Genomic DNA, 25,309 nt, shown 5'->3' on the forward strand with positions numbered 1-25,309 from the left:
TGATTAAAGATGGCGGATGACAGCTGACAAAAACGCACATGGCTTTGTTTCTACGTGGAATTTGCCGTCACCGGGCAGCACTGTTCTCAAAGATGGCGGATGACAGCTGTCAAAAAAGCACGTGAGTATGTTTTCAAACAAGAGCACGTGGAATTTGCCGCCACCACATAGAGGGCAGCACTGTTCTCTCTGGATTAAATATGGCGGATGACAGCTGTCAGAAAAGCACATAGGTTTGTAAAGCACATAGAACTTACCGCCACCACATAGAGTGCAGCACTGTTCTCTCTAGATTAAAGATGGCGGATGACAGCTAACGAAATTGCCCGCAGCACAGTGCTCTATTGATTAAAGATGGCGGATGACAGCTGTCAAAAAAAAGCACGCGGCTTTGTTTCCCAACAAGAGCACATAGAATTTTTCAAATTGCCGCCACCACATTTCAAAGGTATCTAGCTAAAGAGTACAGCACTGTGCTCTGTTGATTAAAGATGGTGGATGGTAGCTGTCAAAAAAAGCACGTGGGTTTGTTTCCAAACAAGAGCACGTGGAATTTGCCGTCACCACATAGAGGGCAGCACGGTGCTCAAAGATGGCTGCTGTCACGTGGAATTGTCTGCTACCACAGGTATCTAGCTAAAGAGGGTAGCACTGAGGTTTGCGATGCAATATGGCTGCTGTCAAAAAAGCATTTTTCAAATTATCCGCCACCACATTTCAAAGGTAAGTAGCTAAAGAGGGCAGCACTGTGCTCAAAGATGGCGGATGACAGCTGCACGTGGCTTTGTTTACCTCGCGCTAGTTAGGTTAAGTTGGCACTACTGGGGTTTAGGCCCGTCAAGATGGTAGTACTGAGGTTTGCGATGCGTTGTTGTCTGTCAAAAAGCACGTGGCTTTGTTTACAAATCTGTCAAAAAGCACGTGGCTGTCAAAAAGCACGTGGCTTTGTTTACCTCGCGCTTGTGAGGTTAAGTTGGCACTACTGAGGTTTAGGCCCGTCAAGATGGCAGTACTGAGGTTAGCGGTGCGTTGTTGTCTGTCAAAAAGCACGTGGCTTTGTTTATCTCGCGCTAGTTAGGTTAAGTTGGCAGCACTGGAAGAGGCCTCTGGCTGAGGTGGAGGAGGCCACTGGGAGGCCACTGGCTGAGGAGGAGGAGGAGGTGGCCACTGGGAGGCCACTGGCTGAGGAGGAGGAGGAGGCCACTGGCTGAGGAGGAGGCCTCTTCCGAGAGCCGGGGGAGGAGGAGGCCGCAGAACCCGTCTATTATACTACTACCAGCTTTAACAGGAGTCGTGTATCGTCTTGTGTACTTTCTCTGAACTCCTTTAGAAAGTTTTTGCAACACGCAACCTCCTTCATGCTTGGTGAACGTTGATCAATTATACCACATTTTGTTACGATTCCAAAATATCTAGGGTTGATAGGCCTATTTTTATCAAGTATTTCCACGCTTACCATCTCGTCAAAGTAATCTCCAAATTCCATTACGTAAATTTATGCTCGAACGTTTAGAAGGATGTTGCGTTTTAGAATACCATTCAAGAGTTCAGTTAATTTCATTTTGTAAACCCGTATTACTATGTCTGTTCATTTTTCAGGCCGTTGGAAGTCTTACATTTCGTACATAATTTCAGTTGACATGGGGTTGCATGTACAATTGGCTATATTTTATGATAAATAAAGTTCGCCTTCTGCTACGAAAATAATATATATTTAATCTTATAACGGAAACTCAAATTCATCGCCACAAGACCTATCTGTGTCGATGCGATGTAAAGCGAATTGAAAACAAAACTCCATCGACTTATTGTGTGCTACATACATGTGATATACGTAGATATAGGTAAATCTGCAATTGGTGAAACCAAGTCAACATTTGTGATTTTCTGTTTTTCATGGAAATTGATACCTGAGACTAAAGCCGACCATTTGGTCTTATAATGAAACAAGTCATAGTTCTGTGTATGGAATAAATTTTTCAATACTATATCTTTCATCTATGAATATAACGTAGAGAAATTATTCCAGGTTCCTTAGTGGCTTGCTCATCTAACAGAGTGTCTATTTTAAGAAGTATATTGGAACATGAACAAAACAATGTAACTGAATAAGAGCCATCCAAAGCAAAATCATTCTATAATGAGTTACTCTCTTTGCCAGTGGCAAACTGAATATGTTTACAAACAGTAATAATGGCGTGTGGCCTCCAAAGAGGCCTGGTGCAGGTCTTTCAACTTTACGTGGTATAGGCGACCTGCGCGTCTGTGAGAATGAGGCCTTCACTACGATTAATTCTAATTCTGAAGACGACACACACACACACACACACACTGCCCCCGAGCCATTGGAATTAACCAATGAAATTCAAAATCCCTGACCCGGTCCGGAATCGAACCCGCGACCCTCTGGATCGACGGCCAGCGCACTAACTATTTAATCATGGAGCCTGACTTTACATACAGTACTCACATTTATTTGATATCATTATAAAAGAATGTGTTATGACTTGCAATATCGTCATACTCAACAGTTTTCTATATGTAATGAAAAAAATGGAAACTCACATAAAAATAAGTTTATTTATAATTTAATTGTTGAAACAAAATACGTCAGAAATATTCGATATTGTTAAAACTAAATGATACGCAATAGCTTAATATTTCTGTTGTCTTATGCGCAAAATCAATTTATGTTTCCTTCTTCTTCTGACGCTTTTCGCACACCAGTGGGATCGCGGGTGCAAACTACGCCGCACAATTGAATTTGTTCCTGTTTCACTGCCGGATGCCCTTCCTGACGCCGATCCTATATGGAGGGATGTAATCTCTATTGCGTGTTTCTGTGGTGTTTGGTAGTGTGGTGTGTTGTGTGAATATAAAGAGAAAAGTGTTAGGAAAGACGCAAACACCCAGTCCCCGAGCCAGAAGAATTAATCAGAAGCGATTAAAATTCCACAACCAGGATGGGAATCGAACCCGGGACCCTCTGAACCGAAGGGCAGTACGCTGACCATTCAGCCAAAGAGTCGGGGAAATCAAGTTATACATCAACTTTAAAAAATTCACATTTACAGCAATAACGCAAATGGAGACAATCAGTTCTTCTCTCACCTAAGTGCGAAAATCTGACTTACTTCCCTTCACCACTGACGATTCATATCCCCCTGTGGGTGGGGGCGGCAGGATAACACCCGCGGTATTCCCTGCCTGTCGTAAGAGGTGACTAAAAGGGGCTCCAGGGGCTCTGAACTTTGAGCGTGGGTTGGCGTCCACGGGGCCCTTAGCTGAGTCCTGTCATTGCTTCCACTTATTTGTGCCAGGCTCCTCACTTTTATGTATCCTATCCGACCTCCCTTGGTCAACTCTTGTTCTTTTCAGACCCCGACGCTATTAGGTTTGCGAGGGCTAGGGAGTCTTTCATTTTCATGCCCTTCGTGACCCTTGTCTTCCTTTGGCCGATATCTTCATTTATCGAAGTGTCGGACCCCTTCCATTATTTCACTCTGATTAGTGTTATATAGAGGATGGTTGCCTAGTTCTACTTCCTCTTAAAACAATAATCTTTACCACCACCACCTGACGATTCATACACAGCGTGTTCAAAAACAACGTGAAGCGGGTATATGTGCGTTAGAGGGTTGGTCATACTAGTAAGTCATTTGAAAAAATTAATTCGATGTCTCGCGCCGTTGTTATTTTATTAGCTTCTGAGGTTAGCCAATGAGATCACTTCGCGGGCGAATTCAAATAGGCTTTGCGAGGCGATGTTGCTAAATGTGCATGTGACTTAAACCCGGCTTGAGAACCATGCCAAGAAATCGGCATCAAACACAAACACACCGTGTGTTTCAGCTGGTGTCACCATAGCGCGATCCTGTCAGCTCGGAGTTTCGTGTTTCTTCGATTGATGCTCTCAAGCCGGTTTTTAGTCACGTGCAGATGTAGCAACACAGCCTCACAGAGCTCATTTGAATTCTCCCGCGAAGCGACTTGACTGGCTACGTTCAGCAACTGATAAAATGACAACGGCGCGATGTATTAATTTTTTTTTTCAAGTGGGATATTGGTATGAACCCCTCTAATGCTAATATGCCCGGTTCACGTTGTTTCCGACCACCCTGTACAGAAAGAGTAAGAAGCAAAATTATTTTATCTAGCGCTGAGAAAATTTTGAACATTATTTAATATTCCTCGAGAAAACAATAAGTCCGCCTCTGTGGTGTCGTGATTAGTGTGATTGCCTGCCACTCCCGGAGGCCTGGGTTCGATTCCCGGCTCTGCCACGAAATTTGAAAAGTGGTACGAGGGCTGGAACGGGGTCCACTCAGCCTCGGGAGGTCAACTCAGCCATCCTGGAAGTGGTTTTCCGTGGTTTCCCACTTCTCCTCCAGGCAAATGCCGGAATGGTACCTAACCTAAGGCCACGGCCGCTTCCTCCCTCTTCCTTGTCTATCCCTTCCAATTTTCCCATCCCCCCACAAGGCCCCTGTTCATAATAGCAGGTGAGGCTGCCTGGGCGAGGTAATGGTCCTCCTCCCCAGTTGTATCCCCCGACCCAATGTCTCACACTCCAGGACACTGCCCTTGAGGCGGTAGAGGTAGGATCCCTCGCTGAGTTCGAGGGAAAAACCAACCCTGGAGGGTAACCAGATTAAGAAGAAGAAGAAGAAGAAGAAGAAGAAGAAGAAGAAGAGAAAACAATAACACGACGATAACAAAGTTTATATGAGGAGGATCAAACGCGAGAATTACAGGCGGGATTCCACTACTGTATGTTCATCCAGCTTCCGGAAAATCACATGGGGAGAGGTCTGGGATGCAGGGAGGTTGTTGGTGGGTTTCCCATCCAAATCTCTGCATCATATTATTCACAGAGTTGGCAGTGTGGGGGCGGACATTGTCATGAATAAGGATAATGCCTTTGAATAACTTTCCAGTGCTTTTTGACATTATGACACGCCTCGACTTCTGCAACGAATCTTCATAGCGCGGTGAGTTGATTGTGGCCCAATGATCGAGCTGAAGAAAGACATTCGTGCAAATAGATTTTCATCGGACAACGACATGGTTCCTTCCACAGCCCACCATCGATGTCTCATCACCCAGTGAGATAAATGTTTTAACAGTTCTGTTGATTCGTTTTGAGGTTTAAAAAAAAGTTCTACTACACTTTCTGCCAGGTAACCCGTTTTCGCTTGACTGTCCGTTATAGAAAAAGTCATACAAAAAAAACCCTTATCTGGAAAGTGCTGCTCTATAGTTGTGACTCCTGAATATTAACAAAACAAGACAGGAAACACATCGAAGGTTTTGAAATGTGGGTCTGGAGACGAGTTCTGAGAATTAGCTGCGTAGAAATCTAGTAAAATCCAGAGATCTAGTAAAAGCGCCCTGAACAAAATGTAAGGCAAGAGTGAACTACTCACAATGATTAGGTAAAGAACGTCGAGTACCCTGGGGAAATCCTATTACGTAACAGCTTCCTGACCAACGTTATATATTTTTTATTATTGAACATAACAGGCGTTCAGCCCAAATAAATGTTCGACCAACGTTATAGAGGTAACGTTAAGATAAGGAATAAGAGAGGGTGAGAAAGACCACGGAACAAATAGCTTCCAGATCTGATGGTACATCGTCAGAATACCACCTACCATGAGATGAAGCACGAACCTGAAGACAGGGGTTGTAGTTACGTCGACTAGGCATCGCCTTCAGAAACTAAAAATTAGTCCAGAAAACATTCAATTACGATTACTACCTGTTCTAATAAGACACTACAATTCTTACTGAAGTGACGACAGCAAGGAATTTTCAATTTAATCGTAGATTTTGTGATGTGATGGCTGGAATTCCCTTAGTTGCCGTAAAGGTAAAGTAATCGCCTGAATATCATACAAGCCCGCTAGTCAGGTAAGGCAGAGAGGTTATCGATGCAACCTAGTGCACCAGGTGCCCTATCCCTCCGGTTATGGCATGTCACTGAGTAACCTTGAAAATAAAACAAGCAAGTAAACAAGCGAGCTTCTACTTTTGACATGAAGTCTCGGTCCACAGCATGAACAGAAATCTGGCGTTATCTATCGCAGGCTGTTTCTGGCAAACTATAAGTGACACATTCGATATTTCGATATCGCAAGCTAACTCAAGGCCTCAACTAAACGTGGCATTAATAAATTTATCACGATGATGCAACCTATCCACGTGGGATCATCGTATTCTGAGTTCTCGATTGCACGCACTCAGTACACTTCGGAGCACCGTAGCTAGCAAGTGAACGTGTCGCACTTTCCCCGCAAATTGGCATTACAGCAGACATAGGGACAGTCTGTGAATAAGTGATTTGAACAATAAAACGGTTTACCGATGTTTTGAAAAACCAGCGATTTGTCCATCTAAACTTCAATTCCAACCCTTAATATGGTATACCACTAGTAAGCTCGAGATGATGGAATCACAACGGTTACCCTACGACCCTTAGGGACAAAGTTTTGCGGGGTCTAATGTGTAACATTTCTGAAGTTTCATCATATGGACTTATAAATGTAAATTGCGGCCCATGACGTGTGTACATTTGAATAGAGAATCTTACGCCCAACATAACGGCATCATAGTGGTAGGCCTGGGCAATTAGGGCAGCAGTTACTTGGCGTATGAAATTTAGCAAATTATCAAATGTAAAGAAACATAATACGCTCGGGCATATAATTAGCAAAGGCAAGCAGCCAGATAAGTTATAAATAAAGTGAATAACATAACAGCCGTAAAGATAGATTAAGTTAATTGGTATTTCGATTTTTAAATTTATTTATTTAAACAGTATACTCCAGCGAATATATGGATTCCTGATCATAAAGGATTGCCTTGCAATGAATGGCGTGAGGCAAAAAAAGAATTAATACCAATGTCTCTGCTGTGTGTACTGTGTCTGACAGATCCCAGGGCAACAGCCTCTGTTGGCGTTGCCACAGAGAGTTCGAAACTCTTTCACTTGTCCTGGGAGCCTGTCCACATGGTGATTTACTACGCACCTCACGCCATAATGTAGCCAGATCAATGATACCTAATGTTTGAGAGGACAAGGTTATAACGTCTATGAAGAAGTACAGAGACGCTCCAACAGAGGAAGCAACCGACGCATTGACATTATTGCTTTTAATCCATCCTGTCCTGAAGCAATCTTCACGCAAGCAAAATCCACCCCCACCACTTCACAAGGAGCAGGAAAGGTAAATTTTGAATGTTTGCCAGATTCTAGAGAAAGAAGGAGAGCTCTCTTTCGTCGACTAGATCAAAGCGTTATATTCAGAAAGTTTGACACCTCTCTGAACCATTTTTTAAATACGAGAGTAGCACTGCGCCTAATGGCACTTGTGCTAAGCCTGTGGAAATACAGCTGCTGTTCAAGTCAACTAAATATTGTCCTGTAACTTCTAAGTAGGAGGTGGTACAAGTCAGGTAAGCATTCTCTCTCCCTACTTCTTCAACATCTATACAAAGCATATAATGTACTTGAGAACTGAGAAGGAGGCATTTCCGTCAGGGAAAAGAGGATCAGTAACCTGAAGTACGCTGATGACATGTGATCCTAGCCACTAGTGTGCAGGAACTACAAACTATCATGGAGAATCTCATGTTAAATAGCAAAGAGTGTGGCTTGCAAATTAAAACAGAGAATAGGCGAAGGTGACGACTGACAATCAGCCGGTCCCACGTGATGGGAGATATTGTTAAGAAATGTAAGTATTTGAGCTCTATCAAATCCATATAATGTCCAGACGAAAACAGGTGAAGAAAGTCTGTGGACAGAATAGCCACCAAAAAACTAAACATAGTCTGGAAAGATTGATAAGAACATCAAGTTATGCTTGATACACTCCCTCGTCTTGCCCACAGCAAACTGTGCAGCCAAGACATGGATAATTAAACACTTCATGATGGAACAAATAGAGAGCGTGCTCCACCATCACAGATTTTTCTAGCGACGATGACATTTATGTTTTTCGTTCGGTAGTCCCGATATATACCTTTCCACACGAATGGAAAATATGGTACACATCTGCACTGCGGAGGGGTCTCTAGGGTCCTTAATCGAGCTTAACCGCTGGGATATTTTCTTTGTTGTTGTAAAGACGGTCTTGTTGTTGTGACTATTTAACACCTTGCCAGTTAGGTACGTAAACACAGGGATGTATGAAAGGAATGCCTTTCTCCGACGTGTCTGTTCTTGGTTTATTTCTTCAGATCAGGGAAAAGACTCGACAGTCCTCTTGATCTCAGTTTTGCTTTATCCATTGGTTCTTAAAGCCCAGCCCGCTTTCGCTCTGATACAGATTTGTCTGACACAATCTCTTGGCTCATTCAAGCAGCATCCTCATCATTGCCTGTTTCTGTTTAGGGTGATTGTTGGAGTTCTTAATGAGATAGCGGTCAGTATGTGTAGGCTAGATGTATGGGCTAGATGGCGGTCCTACCTCTTCACAAGCATGTCTAAGAATAGAAGTTCCCCTCCGTTTCTCTCTCCATTGTGAACTGGATTTTTGGGTGGATGCTGTTGAGATAGGACGAAAGTGTCGTAGACATAGCAGTACCATCTAGTGGGCTTGTACGTCACCGCCACCAGAGCGGATTTCTATTTCTTGAATTTGTCCATGTAGAAATTGGTGACGGCTAGACTTAAGGGGCTCCCAGTGGCAACCCTATCAATTTGTTCAAAACATCTGCCATACCACTGGAAGTATGTGGCCCGAAAGCGATGGCTGAAGAAAGCCGTGATGTCAGAAGGGAAAATTTCAGTTAGAAGTGAAATTTTAGCTTCGAGCAGCATGTTGGTAAAGAGGGACACAACATCAAAACTGATCATCATGTCAGGTGCTATTAATATTTATCCCTTCTAGCAGTTTGACAAAATGTTCAAAAATCCTAATGTGAGACTCCGTTTATCCGATGTGTCCCTAAAGTAGTGTAGCTTAAAGTACCTTAGGTGGGAGAGCCAATTGTATTGACAATGAAGAGTAACGGAACATCAGCATTATGGATCTTGTGGAGACCGCACTAAGTCTGAGGACTGCGGCTTTTCCTGAAGACGATCTCATGAGCATATCTTTAGTCTGTCTCAGAATGCGAGTAGTGGGGTCTTGTATCAGTTGCCTGTAGTTCTTAGGATTAAGTAGCTCACCGATTTTATTCTTGTAATCACCAGTGTTCGTGATTACGGTCTTACGAGCGCGGTTTCTCTGTCTTTGGTACGACGACAATGTCCTCATTTCTTCTCACTTCTCGCAGTGCCTTTCTCTCACATTTTGCACAATAGTAGTTCCCAATATTCTGCTGATACCAATACGTACTTCTTCATCATCATCCATTTCACATTGAAGCTTCAGTTTAACCCATCCTATTAGTAGTAGGAGTAGTAGTATTTTATTACAAAATGAGTAACTAAAGTGTTCAATGCTAGGGCCTAGCTTGATCTTCCATCTGCAATCGAATTTTTTATAGAGGTTATAGCAGATTGCTTCGTTATGAGATTGGAGATGCTGACACCAACTCATGTTTCGGGACACCCAGTTGCCTATAGTACTGCTAAAGATATACTATTTTCGCCTTCAAATAAAGCAATTTACGTTTTTATGGACTGTAGTTCCACCTGCTGTACTTCATCACTCGTTAGAGAGGACATCCGACCATTACTACAAGCTGAAACTAAAGTTGGTCAGAGGCTCTGTTGAAATTGAAGTTGTGAATTTACATAACGATGCTTTTATTTTCGTTTTTAATATCCGCAAATCCCATGTGTGGGCGAAAAACACAATGCAGTTACAACAAACTTCATAAGTGTGATATAATGGGTTTTGAAAGTTATTAAAGTTCACAGCGCTTAAATAAGTGACATACACCATTCTCTCCAACAGTTGATAGCTCCACAAACATAGTACATGATGAAGCTGTATATATAAATTGCTAGCTGACTTACGGTCAAAAGGAAAATTTAATATACTCCCAAACGGTTTCAGTAAACTGTGTTGTTAAAGAGGATACAGCGCTCTGTGAAACATGTTGTTTCAGACGAGGGAAAATTAAGAAATTAAGTCGATACCAAATAAGATAATACCGCGTAATCGATTTAAAACTAGTTCTAATTTGCAATTTGCATGTTTTAGAATTACGAGATAACCAGGAAATTTTTGAGATCGCATCGATGTACACGTTCTGACACAAGTGTGGATATATTGTACAAGTCGATCAGCGTTAGACTTCGTGTATTTCATCCATGCTATGATCTTTATTGATAAAGAATTTCTTGTCTTTCTCTTTACTGAACATTTACCCAGTACACTCTTTGCCAATAAACTGTTTCGTTATGTTAGGGAAGTGCCAAACAACGCTTAGAGCATTTTTTTAGCGGATGCTAGTATTTAAAGTCGTTTCAAGAAACACAGAAGTTCACTCTTTTTTTCTGGCTAAGTGTAGATAAACCTCCGCGTATTAAGAAATCGAGAAAGCTCTACAACGATGAACTCCATCGTTTGCAGTCGCGCTTATGCTTGGGCCATTAGAAATTTTCAGTTGCGATCTGTCTGTCTGTCTGTCTGTCTGTCTGTCTGTCTGTCTGTCTGTCTGTCTGCCTGTCTGTCTGTCTGTCTGTCTGTCTGTCTGTCTGTCTGTCTGTCTGTCTGTCTGTCTGTCTGTCTGTCTGTCTGTCTGTCTGTCTGTCTGTCTGTCTGTCTGTCTGTCTGTCTGTCTGTCTGTCTGTCTGTCTGTCTGTCACGATATGTAGAAAACGCCATGATCATTAAATTCAAATTGAGTTTTTAAACTCAAAAGTTGTAGGGGATGCCTATACCAGACGGTAAAGAGCTGCTCAGTTCATCGGGAAGGTTATCGATTCGATTGTGCATCAGAGAGCAGAGCAATTTCGAAAAGAAATTTTCACTTCTAGAGAGGCACTGGCCGAAATTCACTTAGCCTACGCCTGTGGTTAATGGGACGTAAAACCTATACCGTTATTATTGTTCATTACCAGAAATGAAATGGAGTGTGTTTTTTAGTGCCGGGAATGTCTGAGGACATGTTCGGCTCGCCAGATGCAGGTCTTTTTATTTGACTCCCGTAGATGACCTGCGCGTCGTGATGAGGGTGAATTGATGATGAAGACGACACATACACCCATTCCCCGTGACAGCGAAATTATGGTTAAAATTCCCTACCCTCCCGGAATCGAACCCGGGATTCCTCTGACCAAAGGCCAGCACGCTAACTGTTTAGCCATGGATCCGGACCATTACTAGTAATGAGTACAAAGTGAATTTCTAGGGGGCAAAGGCAGCCAGGCAATAAGCTAACCACTCTCTCTCTCAGTGCCGAGTTCAGAGGTCGTGGAAGCCTTTACATTCCCCTTTTCCATGAGCCTTCATGCCTGTATGGATATAGCTTTGCTTTGCATGGAAGGCATAAATTTTATGGAAATACTATGTGTCCTTAACCAAGGGGCTGATTGGATCCCCAACAGTTCTATCACTACCTTTCCTACAAAACCCAGGCTTCAATGAAAAGGGATGACTCGTTGGCTGAATGGTCAGCGTTCTGGCCTTCAGTTCAGAGGTTCCCGGGTTCGATTCCCAGCCGGGTCGGGGATTTTAACCTTAATTGGTTAATTCCAATGGCCCGGGGGCTGGGTGTTTGTGCAGTCCCCAACATCCCTGCAACTCACACACCACACATAACACTATCCTCCACCACAATAACACGCAGTTACCTACAAATGGCAGATGCCGCCCACCCTCATCGGAGGGTCTGCCTTAGAAGGGCTGCACTCGGCTAGAAATAGCCACACGAAATTAATTAATTAATTAATTAATGAAAAGGGATGCGAGAGGAATTAGAGGTGAGCTATTTTTCCCGTTGGTTTCTTCACCGAGCCCAGGAAGTGTTATTAACACATCAGTCTGCCAAGGCCAATCAAATATACACACGACTTTACCAGCTACACCTTCACACTCATCACCGCAGAGACTGGTTGCTTAAAGAATGGCATTGCTAGTGCCATCTGACCCGTACTACATTTATATTGTAGTTAATGGGTCGTAAAAGCAATAACATTAATATCTCTATTGTACCCATGACCTTTTTACCTTAAAGGGTTCACTATCAAAGTGAAAAGTTAACTCCTTCTGACTGTAAACCCACGTAATAATAATAATAATAATAATAATAATAATAATAATAATAATAATAATAATAATAATAATAATAATAATAATAATAATAATAATAATTCCTTCTCTGGATCAGTAGTAGAGTGTTGGTCTTCGGATACCAAGATCACGGGTATAAACCCGGTAGAGGTAGTTGAATTTTAGAAGGGAGTGAAAAAGTCTGTTCGGCACTCCATGTCGTACGATGTCGACAAGTAAAAGATCTCTGGTGACACGTTCGGTGTTTACCCGACAGAACTAATTAAAAGTCAATCATAGATAGCCCAATATAGATCCGGTACTCTGCTCTCTGGTGGAGTGAAAGGGAACGTCAAAATTGACACGACTGGGCGAGTTGGCCGTGCGGTTAGGGACGCGCAGCTATGAGATTGCATCCGGGAGATCGTGGATTCGACCCCCACTGCCGGTACCCCTGAAGATGATTTTCCGTGGTTTCCCATTTTCACACCAAGCAAATGCTGGTGCTGTACCGTAATTAAGGCACGGCCGCTTCCTTCCTACTCCTAGGCCTTTCCTATCACATCGTCGCCGTAAGACCTATCTGTGTCGGTGTGACGTAAAACAGATTCTAAAAAATTTGACACGCAATTAGCCTAAGTGGCTACAAATAAAAAATTCAGCACACGGTAGATGAGGCCATATGAAGAAGAAGAAGAAGAAGAAGAAGAAGAATTTCAACACCGAAGTGGGCTGAAAGCATCATGGCAGACGTGGCTCTAGTAAGACGCTTCTACAGTAAAAGCTAGGAGAACAACAACTGCAGGCGTGCGTGCGGTGAGATTGAAACTCCCAGACACGTTCTCAGCTACTGTCCATTCGGCTCATTGCTTAAGAATACTCGCCATCACACAAATTCGCGCCCTTATTGCAAAAATAGTTCGCAATAACGGGTGGGTAGTAAACGGAGTGAACTGCTTAGCTGAAAATGGTAGCACGAGAAGAGTAGATATTCTAGCCATCGATAAACAGAAAGATCATTCTGGGATAATAGACCGAACAGTACGGCTAGAGTCAAGCGAACAATAGCCGCATGATGTGCACTTCGAGAAACAGACAATCTACGTTCCAGTATCCAATAACGTCAAGGAGAAGTATCAGGTAATCTCCGTCACCATTTATTTATGATGGGCGCAAGGGGTAGCATGCCGAAGATGATGTCTGAGTTGGGGAAGAGATTTGCCCTCAAGGAAAGCTACCTATCCACGATTGCCGACACGACTGTCCGTGTGTCTGTGCTTCTTTTAAGGAACCATATGTACTCTTTAAAAAAAAAATTCTTACAATACTGTGTCTTATGGCAAACCCGTTGACGATCAGTTTCCTGAAAAAGGATTATAGGCTATAATAATAATAATAGTAATAATTATTATTATTATTATTATTATTATTATTATTATTATTATTATTATTATTATTATTATTATTATTATTATTATTATTATGTCCGGCTCGATGGCTAAAAGGTTAACATGCTGGCCTTTGGTCCAGGGGTTCTTTGGGTTCGATTCGGGCCGGGCCGGAGATTTTAACCTCCGTTGGTTAATTCCGACGGCTCGGGGCTGTGTGTTCGTCATCAGAATTCATCGTAGACGAATAGGTAGTCTATACGGCGTCAACTCGAAAGACCTGCACCAGGCCTTTTCGGAGGTCAGACGACAAAATAATAATAATAATAATAATAATAATAATAATAATGGTGGAATTCTAGAGTTTTGTTGATGTTAAATAGCCCACTTCCGAAAAATTTATCTTGGACAAGACATTGTCCATTCTCACGACATAAGCATATAAGTTCAATCTCCCCTTCCTCATGGATGGTGTAATGCTTTCTAATTGTTGGTATAGTTTATTGTTGTGCCCGATTCTGTACTTGCTTCCTTTTATAATAGGGCCCATGATTTTCTCAGGATCTTCCTTTCCTTCAGCTCCAGTTTTTTGAGTTGCCCTTTTCTTACCATGTTTAGGCATCCTGAGGCGTATAGTACTGACGGTCTCACTAAAGTACTGTAATGCCTGATTTTGACGTTGGAGGATTTGGATTTGTACATACTCTTATATAATTGATAGGCGCTTTCCAATTTGAGCATCTGCTCTGTTAATGGCCTGATCATCATTCATGTTTGGGGTTATCCATTCTCCTAGGTATTTGAAGGAGTTAGTCCTTTGTACTTCTCTGTCTCCGAGTGGGATTGATTTGGGTGCATCTCTGATGTTGGTGATAAACTGTGTTTTGTTGAAGGCGATCTTCAACCCTACTTTAGCTGCTGTGTGGTCGAGAGAGGATAGTTGATGGATAGCTACCTCCACACTGGATGCCAAGAGTGTAAGGTCGTCTGCGAAGGCTAAACAGTTGACTGTTAACTTGTCTTTCTTGTAGCCTAATCTCAATCCAGAGTCATCCTTTAGCACTTTCGTCCACTCACGAACGACTTTTTCGAGTAGGCAGTTAAAGAGGATTGGAGATAGGCCATCCCCTTGTCTAACACCTGTTCTGATCTCAAAGCTTTGGGACAGTTCCCCTCTGAATTTTATTTTGGTTGTAGTGTTGGTGAGAGTTGCTTTCACAAGATTCAAGGTTTTCTTATCTAGTCCCAGTTCAGCAAGTGTCAGGAAGAGAGATTCTCTATCTACTGAATCGTAGGCCTTCTGGAAATCGACAAATGTTGTCACATAGAGTGACGCGCTTAGGAATTTTTAAGTGATGATGGTTTTGAGGGTTGTTTTTAACAAAATGTATTATTTTTCCTATACTTGATACGTGAGGTATACAAATAATTCTTCACTGAAGGTGAAGTCACGAACCGTACAGGCACTGTTAAAACATTTGAAAAGTATATGTGATTTTCCTTATGAAGAAAACTACTCTACGACAACTGTTAATAAAACATAGGTTTTGTTTAAACATTCTAAGGAAAAACAGACATATTGATGATACTTCTTGTATAAAGGGGACTAACATCTAGGTCATCGGCCCCAGAAATATACTATAGTGGAATCTATTAAAATAGTAGCTTGACGATATAAATTCACAGACCTTCTCCGTTCCAAGAGGTGTAGAGTTATCCAACTAGATGAAACCTGGTACGACGCTCATGTCATTGTGAAGAAAGTGTGGGATGATGGAACTTGTAATTGCACATTGAAGGCACCACATCTAAATGCAGGCAAATTATGGTGTTGTATGCTGGGGAAAGTGATGGCTGGATGGAACATTGTCTTTATTTATCGGCTAAGAACGTTAGTGGCTGCAAAGCTGATGTCCATAACGAAATGACAGCCTTTTTTTTCGAAAACTGGTTTAGGTCCAATCTTGTAGAAAACCTACCACGTAATCGAACACGTGTAATCATGATGGACAACGCAAGCTATCACATGAGGCAGCTGATTCAGTTTCCTTTCATGAACAGCAATTGTAAAAACATCATTAAGGTTATTGAGTACAGAAGTATTCCCGTACCTATACCTATCAAGGTAATTGTGTTGCAGGAAATCAAATCAGCCAATATCAATTAAAGGTACGCTGTAGACGAGATCGCAGCCACATGCGGACACGAAGCGTTGCGACTCCATCCATATCACAGTATTTTAAATCCCATAGAAATGATTTGGCTCCACTGAAGTCATATGTTAGGAAAATTTATGATACCCCAACTTTGAGTGATAGTGTGTGCCAACTTCTGCATGAAGGAACTGGAACAATCCGTCTCGAGAGCTGATCTACTTGTACGTCACACACCAATAAGATAGAAGAGAAGTACATTAAACACGACATGGATAGCAACCACGATAGATTTATGATTCACCCAGCAGAATCACGTGGACGACCAACAGAGGTAAGGTAAAGGAGAAATATATTGCATTTGATTAAAAATAGCAAAGTTTTCTGGTTATTTCTTTTCCGAAATACAAATTTCGACATTATTATTATTATTATTATTATTATTATTATTATTATTATTATTATTATTATTATTATTATTATTATTATTATTATTGTACAGGGAAGTTATATTTTATTACAAATAGAACGATTGCGCAACATTACACAACCGCAACATTTAACAGACGAATAGGGTTAGGGAGAAACGCAGCGGTAACGTTCTCGCATGCTGTGCCCAAGGTTCTGAACACTTTTTGCCAGTTCTACTCACTACTACAGTTGGAATTCAAAAGGATAAATCGGGGCGAGTGTTCGTTTATAGGAAGAGAAATTAGGAATTGGAATGAAATGAAATGGCGTATGGCTTTTAGTGCCGGGAGTGTCCGAGGACAAGTTCGGCTCGCCAGATGCAGGTCTTTCGATTTGACACCCGTAGGCGACCTGCGCGTCGTGATGAGGATGAAATGATAATGAAGACGACACATACACCCAGTCCCCGTGCCAGAGAAATTAACCAATTAAGGTTAAAATTCCCGACCCTGCCGGGAATCGAACCCGGGACCCCTGTGGTCAAAGACCAGCGCGCTAACCATTTAGCCATGGAGCCGGACAGGAATTGGAATAATTTACCTAGTGAGGTGTTCGAAAAATTTCCAACTTCTTTGAAATAATTTAAAAGATTGATTGATTGATTGATTGATTGATTGATTGATTGATTGATTGATTGATTGATTGATTGATTGATTGATTGATTGATTGATTGATTGATTGATTGATTGATTGATTGATTGATTATGATGATGATGATGATGAACTAGATTTTCCTGAGACATTAAACTCTATCAACAACTTTCCGTACCTCGAACTGCGATGAGTTCGTTATAAGTGTTTTAATTAATGTCACCTCATATCCCCGCCCCCACCCCAACATCAATGTGAAATCTCATCCTTTACCACATTTCAGCGGATAGAACACCTTTTGTTGGTGTTGGGAACTGATAACTCGTTGTTAGGTCGTCTCCTGAGTCCGATCTACCATCAAGCACACCTCCACGGGACATACATATTCTGCTGACAAGCAACACGTTTTCCAGATTTTTTGACATATCGGTTGGGAACTGATCACAAAGGATAGAACAACAGAGGTTATCACTTCTGGTTTCCGCACCAGATGTGACATTAAATGGTTAAATGATAAGCTTAATATAGCACATTGTATTCTTATGACAATGATAAATTAAGATAACGAATGTCATAAACTAGTTGCCTTAAAATAAAGGAATACACTAGAGTAGAAATCTTTGAAGGTGTATTGTATTCACCTTTATGCTGGAAATTGTCCGATAAGGTAATGTAGATTATCTTCCGCAGATATACAGGTCTGACCGACTGATCAAGGCGGCTCGGTGCAACAAAGCGATTGAATAGGTGACGATCATCAATGAACTCTGCCTGGAAGGACATGAGGTTTGAATCCCACCGTCGACCACATTTGGAATGACCTTCCGCGGTTCAAACCCAGGAAAATATGGGACGGGACCGTTCGCCGTCTGAGGTCGGTTCCTCTGTAAACAAATAAACCCTGACAAAACCTGTGGTATGCACAGACAATAACCTGCAAGTATTGAAGTGTCATCTGTATTGGTTAACTTTATTAACCGGGACATGGTATCCCCAAGAAGCCATAATTCGTGACTGATCTGTGAGAGAACGTTTCAGAGTTCTGTAGATTAGAAGGCAGAACCTCTTATTTTAGGTCCAAATCTTGTGTTACGAGAGGTTTACACAAGCAGTTTTCTACAAGAGCACTAATTTTGGCACATCTTGCATATCTGTACTAGCTCCCCCTGTCGGTCAGTTACAGGAAATTCGCCTCCAGATCCCAAGATCGCAGTTTCAAAGCCGACGGATGTAGTCGGATTTTCGAAGGACGGAAAATAGTCTATTCACAAATCCATGCCGTACGATATCGGCATGTAAAAGACGTGCCAGTAAATCTACCGACACGAGGCTGACGTATTTGAGCACCTTCAAATACCACCGGAATGAGCCAGAATCGAACCTGCCACGTTAGGGTCTGAGGCCAGAGCTTGAAGCGTCTAAGCCACTCGGCCCAGCTCATTATATTATTATTATTATTATTATTATTATTATTATTATTATTACTATTATTATTATTATTATTATTATTATTATTATTATTATTATTATTATTATTATTATTTATAAAATCTTAAATGCGTGTTTTTATTTGTTTAACTGTTGCAGAAGTCAGAAGTGGTGGCTTCTTTTCTTTTTTAAGGTACCACAATTCTCAACCCAGGATTTCGATGAAGGATACATGTATTTGTTCTAATGTAATTCTAGTTCATCTGATGAGTTGAAGAATTATTCTGTTTTTCTTATCTTAATAACAGTAATAATACACACAGGCCATTAAGTTCCTTGCCTGCCAAGAAACTACTGCCCATGACTGCAGATAATGGACTGTCAATTGGTCAACGAGCATGATGACATCCTCAGCCTATTGTTTGACTTCTGCGACCGGATCAGCTACGGTATCCCTTATCACACAGCTCCTCGGCTTGTCTCAGGAGGCAGAGTGAACTCTGTTCCAGCCCTCAGTCGGAAATTAAAATCGCAGGAATTGAACTCGGGGCCTCCCGATGTAAGTGGCAGGCACACTACCCCTAAGCTACGGATAATTATTATTATTATTATTATTATTATTATTATTATTATTATTATTATTATTATTATTATTATTATTATTATGTGAGGTTCCAAGATCAGCTACGTAATCTCACGAGAAATCTTTTCGAATGATTCGGCCGCATCGAACTTTTAATGTTGACTGACATTCCTCCTATAAATTCGGCTGATATTTTCAATGTAAGTAATCCTTTCCTTCGTTGTCGAAGTGGGGTGGGCTTCTCGTTAATACCGGAAAGTGGGTTACAACAAACAAACAAACAAATAAACAAACTGAAATATGAAAGACATAATGTAGCTTACTAGTAAATAATGCCGGCCCCCGTGGTGTAGGGGTAGCGTGCCTGCCTCTTACCCAGGGGCCCCGGGTTCGATTCCCGGCCAGGTCAGGGATTTTTCTCTCGACCTGAGGGCTGGTTCGAGGTCCACTCAGCCTACGTGATTAGAATTGAGGAGCTATCTGACGGTGAGATAGCGGCCCCGGTCTAGAAAGCCAAGAATAACGGCCGAGAGGATTCGTCGTGCTGACCACATGACACTTTGTAATCTGCAGGCCTTCGGGCTGAGCAGCGGTCGCTTGGTAGGCCAAGGCCCTTCAAGGGCTGTAGTGCCATGGTTTGGTTTTACTAGTAAATAATAGTAGTACGAAGGGAGTTCAAAATAGAATGCAACACATTTGTTTTCTACAAGCAGATTGGTTTTATTGCGGATTAAAATACACCATGTTATTTCCCAATCCTTGTGCTACGATACTCTGTTTTTCAACATAATCTTCATTCAATGCTACGGCCTTACGCCACCATAATGTGAGGGCCTATATGCCTGCATGGTACCGCTCCACTGGTCGATGTCGGAGCAAACGTCGTGCTGCACCGTTAACTTCCCCATCATTCCCCATCATCCACGTAGTGCTTCCCGCGGAATACATCCTTCATTGGGTCAAACAAATGGCAGTCAGAAGGCGCGTGATCTGGGCAGTTTTGTGAGCTCCTGTCGGGTGCGCAGAATTGTGCGAGGTCTTGCGTTGTCGTGAAGAAGGCTCACCGTGCTTTCGTCCACTGCCAGGTCTCCGTAGCACCTGTGAATATCTGTGATACCCTGGTTTTCCGCCAAAAGAAACTCAATAACTGCTCTCTGTTTGATACGCACCTCCGTTACAGACGTCAATTTGAAGGCCAGTTATAGCGCTGCCACAAATCGGAAATTAATTAAACTCTACGAGGCGAAGCCGGAATATTCAAAGATGTCCCAAACAAAATTCCAATTCTTTAAAACCGAAATTGGCCGAAAAAAATAATGTGTGTGTCATTATATAATGAATGCATCTCGTAATAATAGTAGCTGAAGTTTAGGAAACAGTGGTTTTTGGCCAACGGTGTAGCTATTTGAAACATTGGTCCTCCGAAGTTACGCAACACCGGACGTGGTCAGCACATGGATAAGTGAACCGTGCAAAAACTGACCACCGCTCCACAATTATAATCTGCCTCAGACTGCCTGGTCAGTGGTTAACTGGCTTATCTGAGGGCACCAATTAGGTCAGCAACATCCAGTCAAAGGACAATTTTTATCGTAAGTCTTCACGTCTTTCGCATCTAATAGATCCTCTGTTTACCTCGCGAAGCTGAATAAACCCCATGTTAGTTCTCAGACCAAGGTTAAAGTTATTGAACTAGTTGAGAATCGAACTCTACCTTCTGGGTAAGACACCTTTACTACGGGCCTAGCCCATAGAAAATACTCATGGTTAAATAGCATACAGTTTCGAAGTGATATTGAATAGATTAAAAATAATATCTGGAGTGATGGTAGTGGAGATGGTTGCAATGGTACAGTAGTTGTTGTCAAACTGGGCAACCATACTCTCTTAACACTAACATAATGAAAAGCGGAAGAGGTCTGTCCCAACGAAGATCACGAATATCGGTAAAAGATAGGAAATGGCCACGAAAGACTTGAAAACGGAAGACTCTCTAGGCCTCGCGAACCTAATAGCAACGGGGTTGGAAGAAAACAAGAGTTGGTCAAGAGAGTTCAGATAGGAAAGATAAAAATGAGGAGCCTGGCAGAAGTAAATGGCAGCGCCCCATGGTTGCCACCCACGCTCCCAAGCTGGAAGCCCTTTCAGTCGCCTCTTACGACAGGCAAGGGATGCCGTGGATATATTTTACCACCCCCATCTACAGAGGAAGGTTTTCAAAATACGCTCTGAATGTGAGATTCCCTGAGAGATTCTCCTTCAGTCGCCTCTTACGAAAGGTAGAGGATACTGGTGGTGATGGTACTGGTGATGATGGTAGTGATTATTCTTTTAAGAGGAAGTACAACTAGCGAACAATCCTCTCATAACACTAATCAGTGAAAAAAAGATGAGGTTCGAACCTCTAAGAATGAGGGTTTTGGCAAAAAAGAAAGGAAGGGCTACGAAAGGCGTGAAAAATGGAAGATAACTTAGGCCCTGCAAACCAAATACAGTCGAGAACGGACGTGAACAAGAGTTACTCAAGAGAGGCCAGAAAGGGAAATAAAGGCGAGGAGCTTGAGCGAAGCAAATACAAGACTCAGCTGTGGGACCTGTAGACGCCAACTCATGCTCCCAAGTAGAGTCCCTAGGTGTTACCCCTGTTAACGTCCCCTTCTTAGAAAGGTTCGGCATGGTCTTGAATAGAAGGCTAGCACATCTATCCTTCAGACAAGAATAATTATAGCATTGCTTAGAATATACATGTCACTTGGACCGACATCATCACGACTGCGTTATGAGATGAGGTTAAATGAATCACTTTTTAAAACATCCCTCCATTCACGCATTGCTGAATACGTCCAAATCTTGAAAGACGTGCTGTATAGTGTACTTACGGTGGACTTCTGGCGCATGATATCCCTAGAGCGTGTACAAGGTTGTCTTGGCGATAGCACAGCCAGCAAACAGACTGACTACTCATGAGAAGGCCATAGGCCACAGTAAAGACCATTCTGCTATCTCTTTTATCAGGCAACTGGTTCACTCTTGTGCATTATCTCAAAATGTCCGGACAGAATAAGTTGACTACTTCTTGACCACAGTTTAAATGACTCGTTGACAAAGTTCCTAATTGTCGTTGGAAGCATAAATTAGAAGGTATTGTAATATTGTAGTCTACTTACGGTCACTGGTTACAAGTAAAGGAGAATGTACTGGGGAAATCAGAAGAAAAAGAAGAGCAATTTTAAAGTTCATAATGGCACAGGTGACAAAAATATGGAAGAGCAACGACGATTTATTCTTCTTTTTTATTCTTGGACTTTTCCAGTTACCTGGAGTTGACAATAGATGTGAATCAAGACCAGTTTAATGGCCGGGTGTTTCCTGACGCCCACCCTATGTGGGAGGATGTATTCACTAATGCATGTTTCCGTGGTGGTTGGTAGTGTGGTGTCTTTTATGTACCATATTAAGATGCGTATAACAACAAACGCTCAGCCCTCGAGACAGAGGAATTAACCAAACGCAACTGAAATCTTCGGTACGGTCCTCTGAATCGACAGCCACAATTAAGCTAAGGAGTCGGCCTGGCCACGATATTACTGTCGTCACCAAAATACGCCTCGTCAACACTTCTGTGTTCTCCAATTTTATTGACCAGGCGAGTTGGCCGTGGCCGTGCGGTTAGGGGCGCGCAGCTGTGAGCTTGCATCCAGGAGATAGTGGGTTCAAGCCCCACTGTCGGCAGCCCTGAAGATGGTTTTCCGTGGATTTCCATTTCCACCCCACGCAAATGCTGGGGCTGTTCCTTAATTAAGGCCACGGTCGATTCCTTCTCACTCCTAGGCCTTTCCTATCCCATCGTCGGCTGTGCTATCGCCGAGACCTATCTGTGTCGGTGTGACGTACAGAAAGTTGTAAACAAAAAAAATATTGAGGAAGTCTGAAAGAAGTCTGACTACACCTTTTGCTTGGGGAGAATGCTGAGAATCCAGTGGACTAACAAGTCAATAGTACTGTAAATCAGTTGAAAGTTAAGGTACGATTGAGATCCACAGTAAAATAGATGTAAAATAGATGTAAAATAGATGTAAAAGATGTGGCTGGGAAAAAGTGGTCTCATAAAGCATAGCTGATGGCTCAAGAGGCCATAGGGCAGGCCCACCACGAAATATGGATCTAATAAATAATAATGGTTATGGTTTCCTTCTGATAACTTAATTGTACATACAAGACTAAGCCAAGCATTTATACAAGTGAAGGAACACACTTTCCCTAGAGCATCGCCACTGCATTGTAGTGGTGTCTCAACGGCGCACTAGCCTCCAGTGTCTTGGAGGTAAGGTAAGGGTGTATTCTGCCCGAAGGTAGGTCCGAACCTCCGCAGAGGTGTGCCTGAGCCGGAGTTTACGTGCGGTAGGGTGGCCAATTCCTTTCCGCCCCTCCATTCCCTTACCCCCACCAACAGCGCGTGGCAACCCATCCAAATCTTGACCACGCCCAATGTTGCTTAACTTCGAAGATCTCACGGGATCCGGTGTTTCAACACGGCTACGGCCGTTGGCAGTGTCTGGGAGAGGTGTAGCAATCCAATGAGCCCACTGCTACACTGGAGCGAAACGCTGGTAATTTCACGATTGAAAACGCCTAAAGAACTTGAATGTTTTAACATTTTCAATCGATGAAATTAAATTATATTTCCTTCTGGGAACACAACAGTAACTGACAGCCCTCTCCTGCAGTTCATGAGAATGGCTGAAAATTTTGATTTGTGCAATTACGAATTAGTACATAATTTCACTATACCCGATTCGGGTCATCGACAAAGAAGTAGCTGTTAGTGCCAAAGTCATGCAGATAACGTCTATATCATCATCATCATCATCTGTTTACCCTCCAGGTTCGGCTTTTCCCTCGGACTCAGCGAGGGATCCCACCTCTACCGCCTCAAGGGCAGTGTCCTGGAGCTTCAGACTCTTGGTCGGGGGATACAACTGGGGAGTATGACCAGTACCTCGCCCAGGCGGCCTCACCTGCTATGGCGAACAGGGGCCTTGTAGGGGGATGGGAAGATTGGAAGGGATAGGCAAGGATGAGGGAAGGAAGCGGCCGTGGCCTTAAGTTAGGTACCATCCCGGCATTCGCCTGGAGGTGAAGTGGGAAACCACGGAAAACCACTTCGAGGATGGCTGAGGTGGGAATCGAACCCACCTCTACTCAGTTGACCTCCCGAGGCTGAGTGGACCCCGTTCCAGCCCTCGTACCACTTTTCAAATTTCGTGGCAGAGCCGGGAATCGAACCCGGACCTCCGGGGGTGGCAGCTAATCACGCTAACCACTACACCACAGAGGCGGCTTAACGTCTATATGCTTGAACAAATTTATCCGTCTCTAGAATCGTCAGTTCTTGAAATATATAACCGTGGTCTTGAAGCTGCCAAGACGAATGGTGATTAGTCAGATACTGGAGTCTAACGTGATGGTTGGGCAATTTTTCAGCTACATTGCTTTGTTTTCCTTGACTGTGTTTGCTGCCTCTCGTATCAAACAGATGCTTTGATTATCCTCTGATTATCTCCATCAAACGAACAAATTAACCCTGAAGTTTCAGAGCAGGAGAAAGTTTTTGGAGGAGCAGAAAATTTAACCCGATATCATCAGGTGGAAACGCTATCCCTACACCACGAGGCAGTAAGTCCAATAAACAGAACTCAGCATCTCACAACTTACTGTATTAGTTGGAACCACGTATTTGCTGGGCATTTTATGCTAGTTCATTGACGTCAGTGCTACCATCTTTGAGCAAAATATAAATCGCCATCTTGCAGGACAACTTAAATTTTAGAATGTGGAGTAAATTCTAGAGAGTCTTTTTCTCATTTTCTTCTTTTTTCTAATATATGTACCATCGGTTTCATATTTCTTTTCTGGTAAGACTCACATAGTAGAACAACCTGCACTCTGGACAGCCCTGAACTTGGTTTCCGCGGTTTCAATTTCAACACCAGGCAAATGCTGCGGGGTGTATTCTAATATTTCTAATTCATGTTTTACAGCGTTCATTTAGCTGGTTACCCTTAAGGACTATCTTCGTAAATTATCTGTATAGTGGTAAAGTAGAGGTGAAATGGTGTCATAGGGTAGTAGGATTATCATGCAGTTATTAGAGACGAGATTTTCTGAACGGTTGAAAGCAGTAATTGAGCCCGTTGGGAAGCAAAGAAATAGGAAGGAATGCAACAACTATCAAGGCATTTATTTGATTAGTGTGCAAGGAAAGGTTTCCAAATATATTTTACAACTAGCCGTTACCCACGGCTTCGCTCGCGAGGATTTGGTAAGTTGATAAAAATTAATTGTTCCTCAGTACTGCACTAAGACATTTTCTGAAAATCCGTAAAGTATAAAAACTCGCCGAAAAATTGCATTCCATTTACCCCAGAACCTCTTTGTAAACCACGTGTGTGGCATTGCCTTTTGGGGCTAAGATGACCAGGCTACTGGCAGAGCTAAATCTGGAGCATGCGACATGGAAAT

At 42.5% G+C, this 25,309-nt stretch overlaps 2 protein-coding genes across 4 annotated transcripts in view; one reads left to right on the plus strand and one right to left on the minus strand.

Annotated features, from left to right (window-relative positions):
- The window catches only part of LOC136866204 (uncharacterized), a 327,755-nt gene extending 306,023 nt beyond the window's left edge, over window positions 1–21,732 (minus strand). Inside the window, exon 1 of the mRNA XM_067142964.2 lies at window positions 21,667–21,732. Within this exon, the coding sequence (XP_066999065.2) occupies window positions 21,667–21,684 (18 nt within the window). The 5' untranslated portion in view covers window positions 21,685–21,732. The remainder of the gene's footprint in view (window positions 1–21,666) is intronic.
- LOC136866203 (uncharacterized) overlaps window positions 1–25,309 on the plus strand; it is an 873,476-nt gene that overhangs the window by 541,769 nt on the left and 306,398 nt on the right. The gene's annotated exons all lie outside the window — the stretch shown is intronic.

Source organism: Anabrus simplex, chromosome 3 (genome assembly GCF_040414725.1).
Source record: "Anabrus simplex isolate iqAnaSimp1 chromosome 3, ASM4041472v1, whole genome shotgun sequence".
In the NCBI taxonomy this organism is placed as follows: Eukaryota; Metazoa; Arthropoda; class Insecta; order Orthoptera; family Tettigoniidae; genus Anabrus; species Anabrus simplex.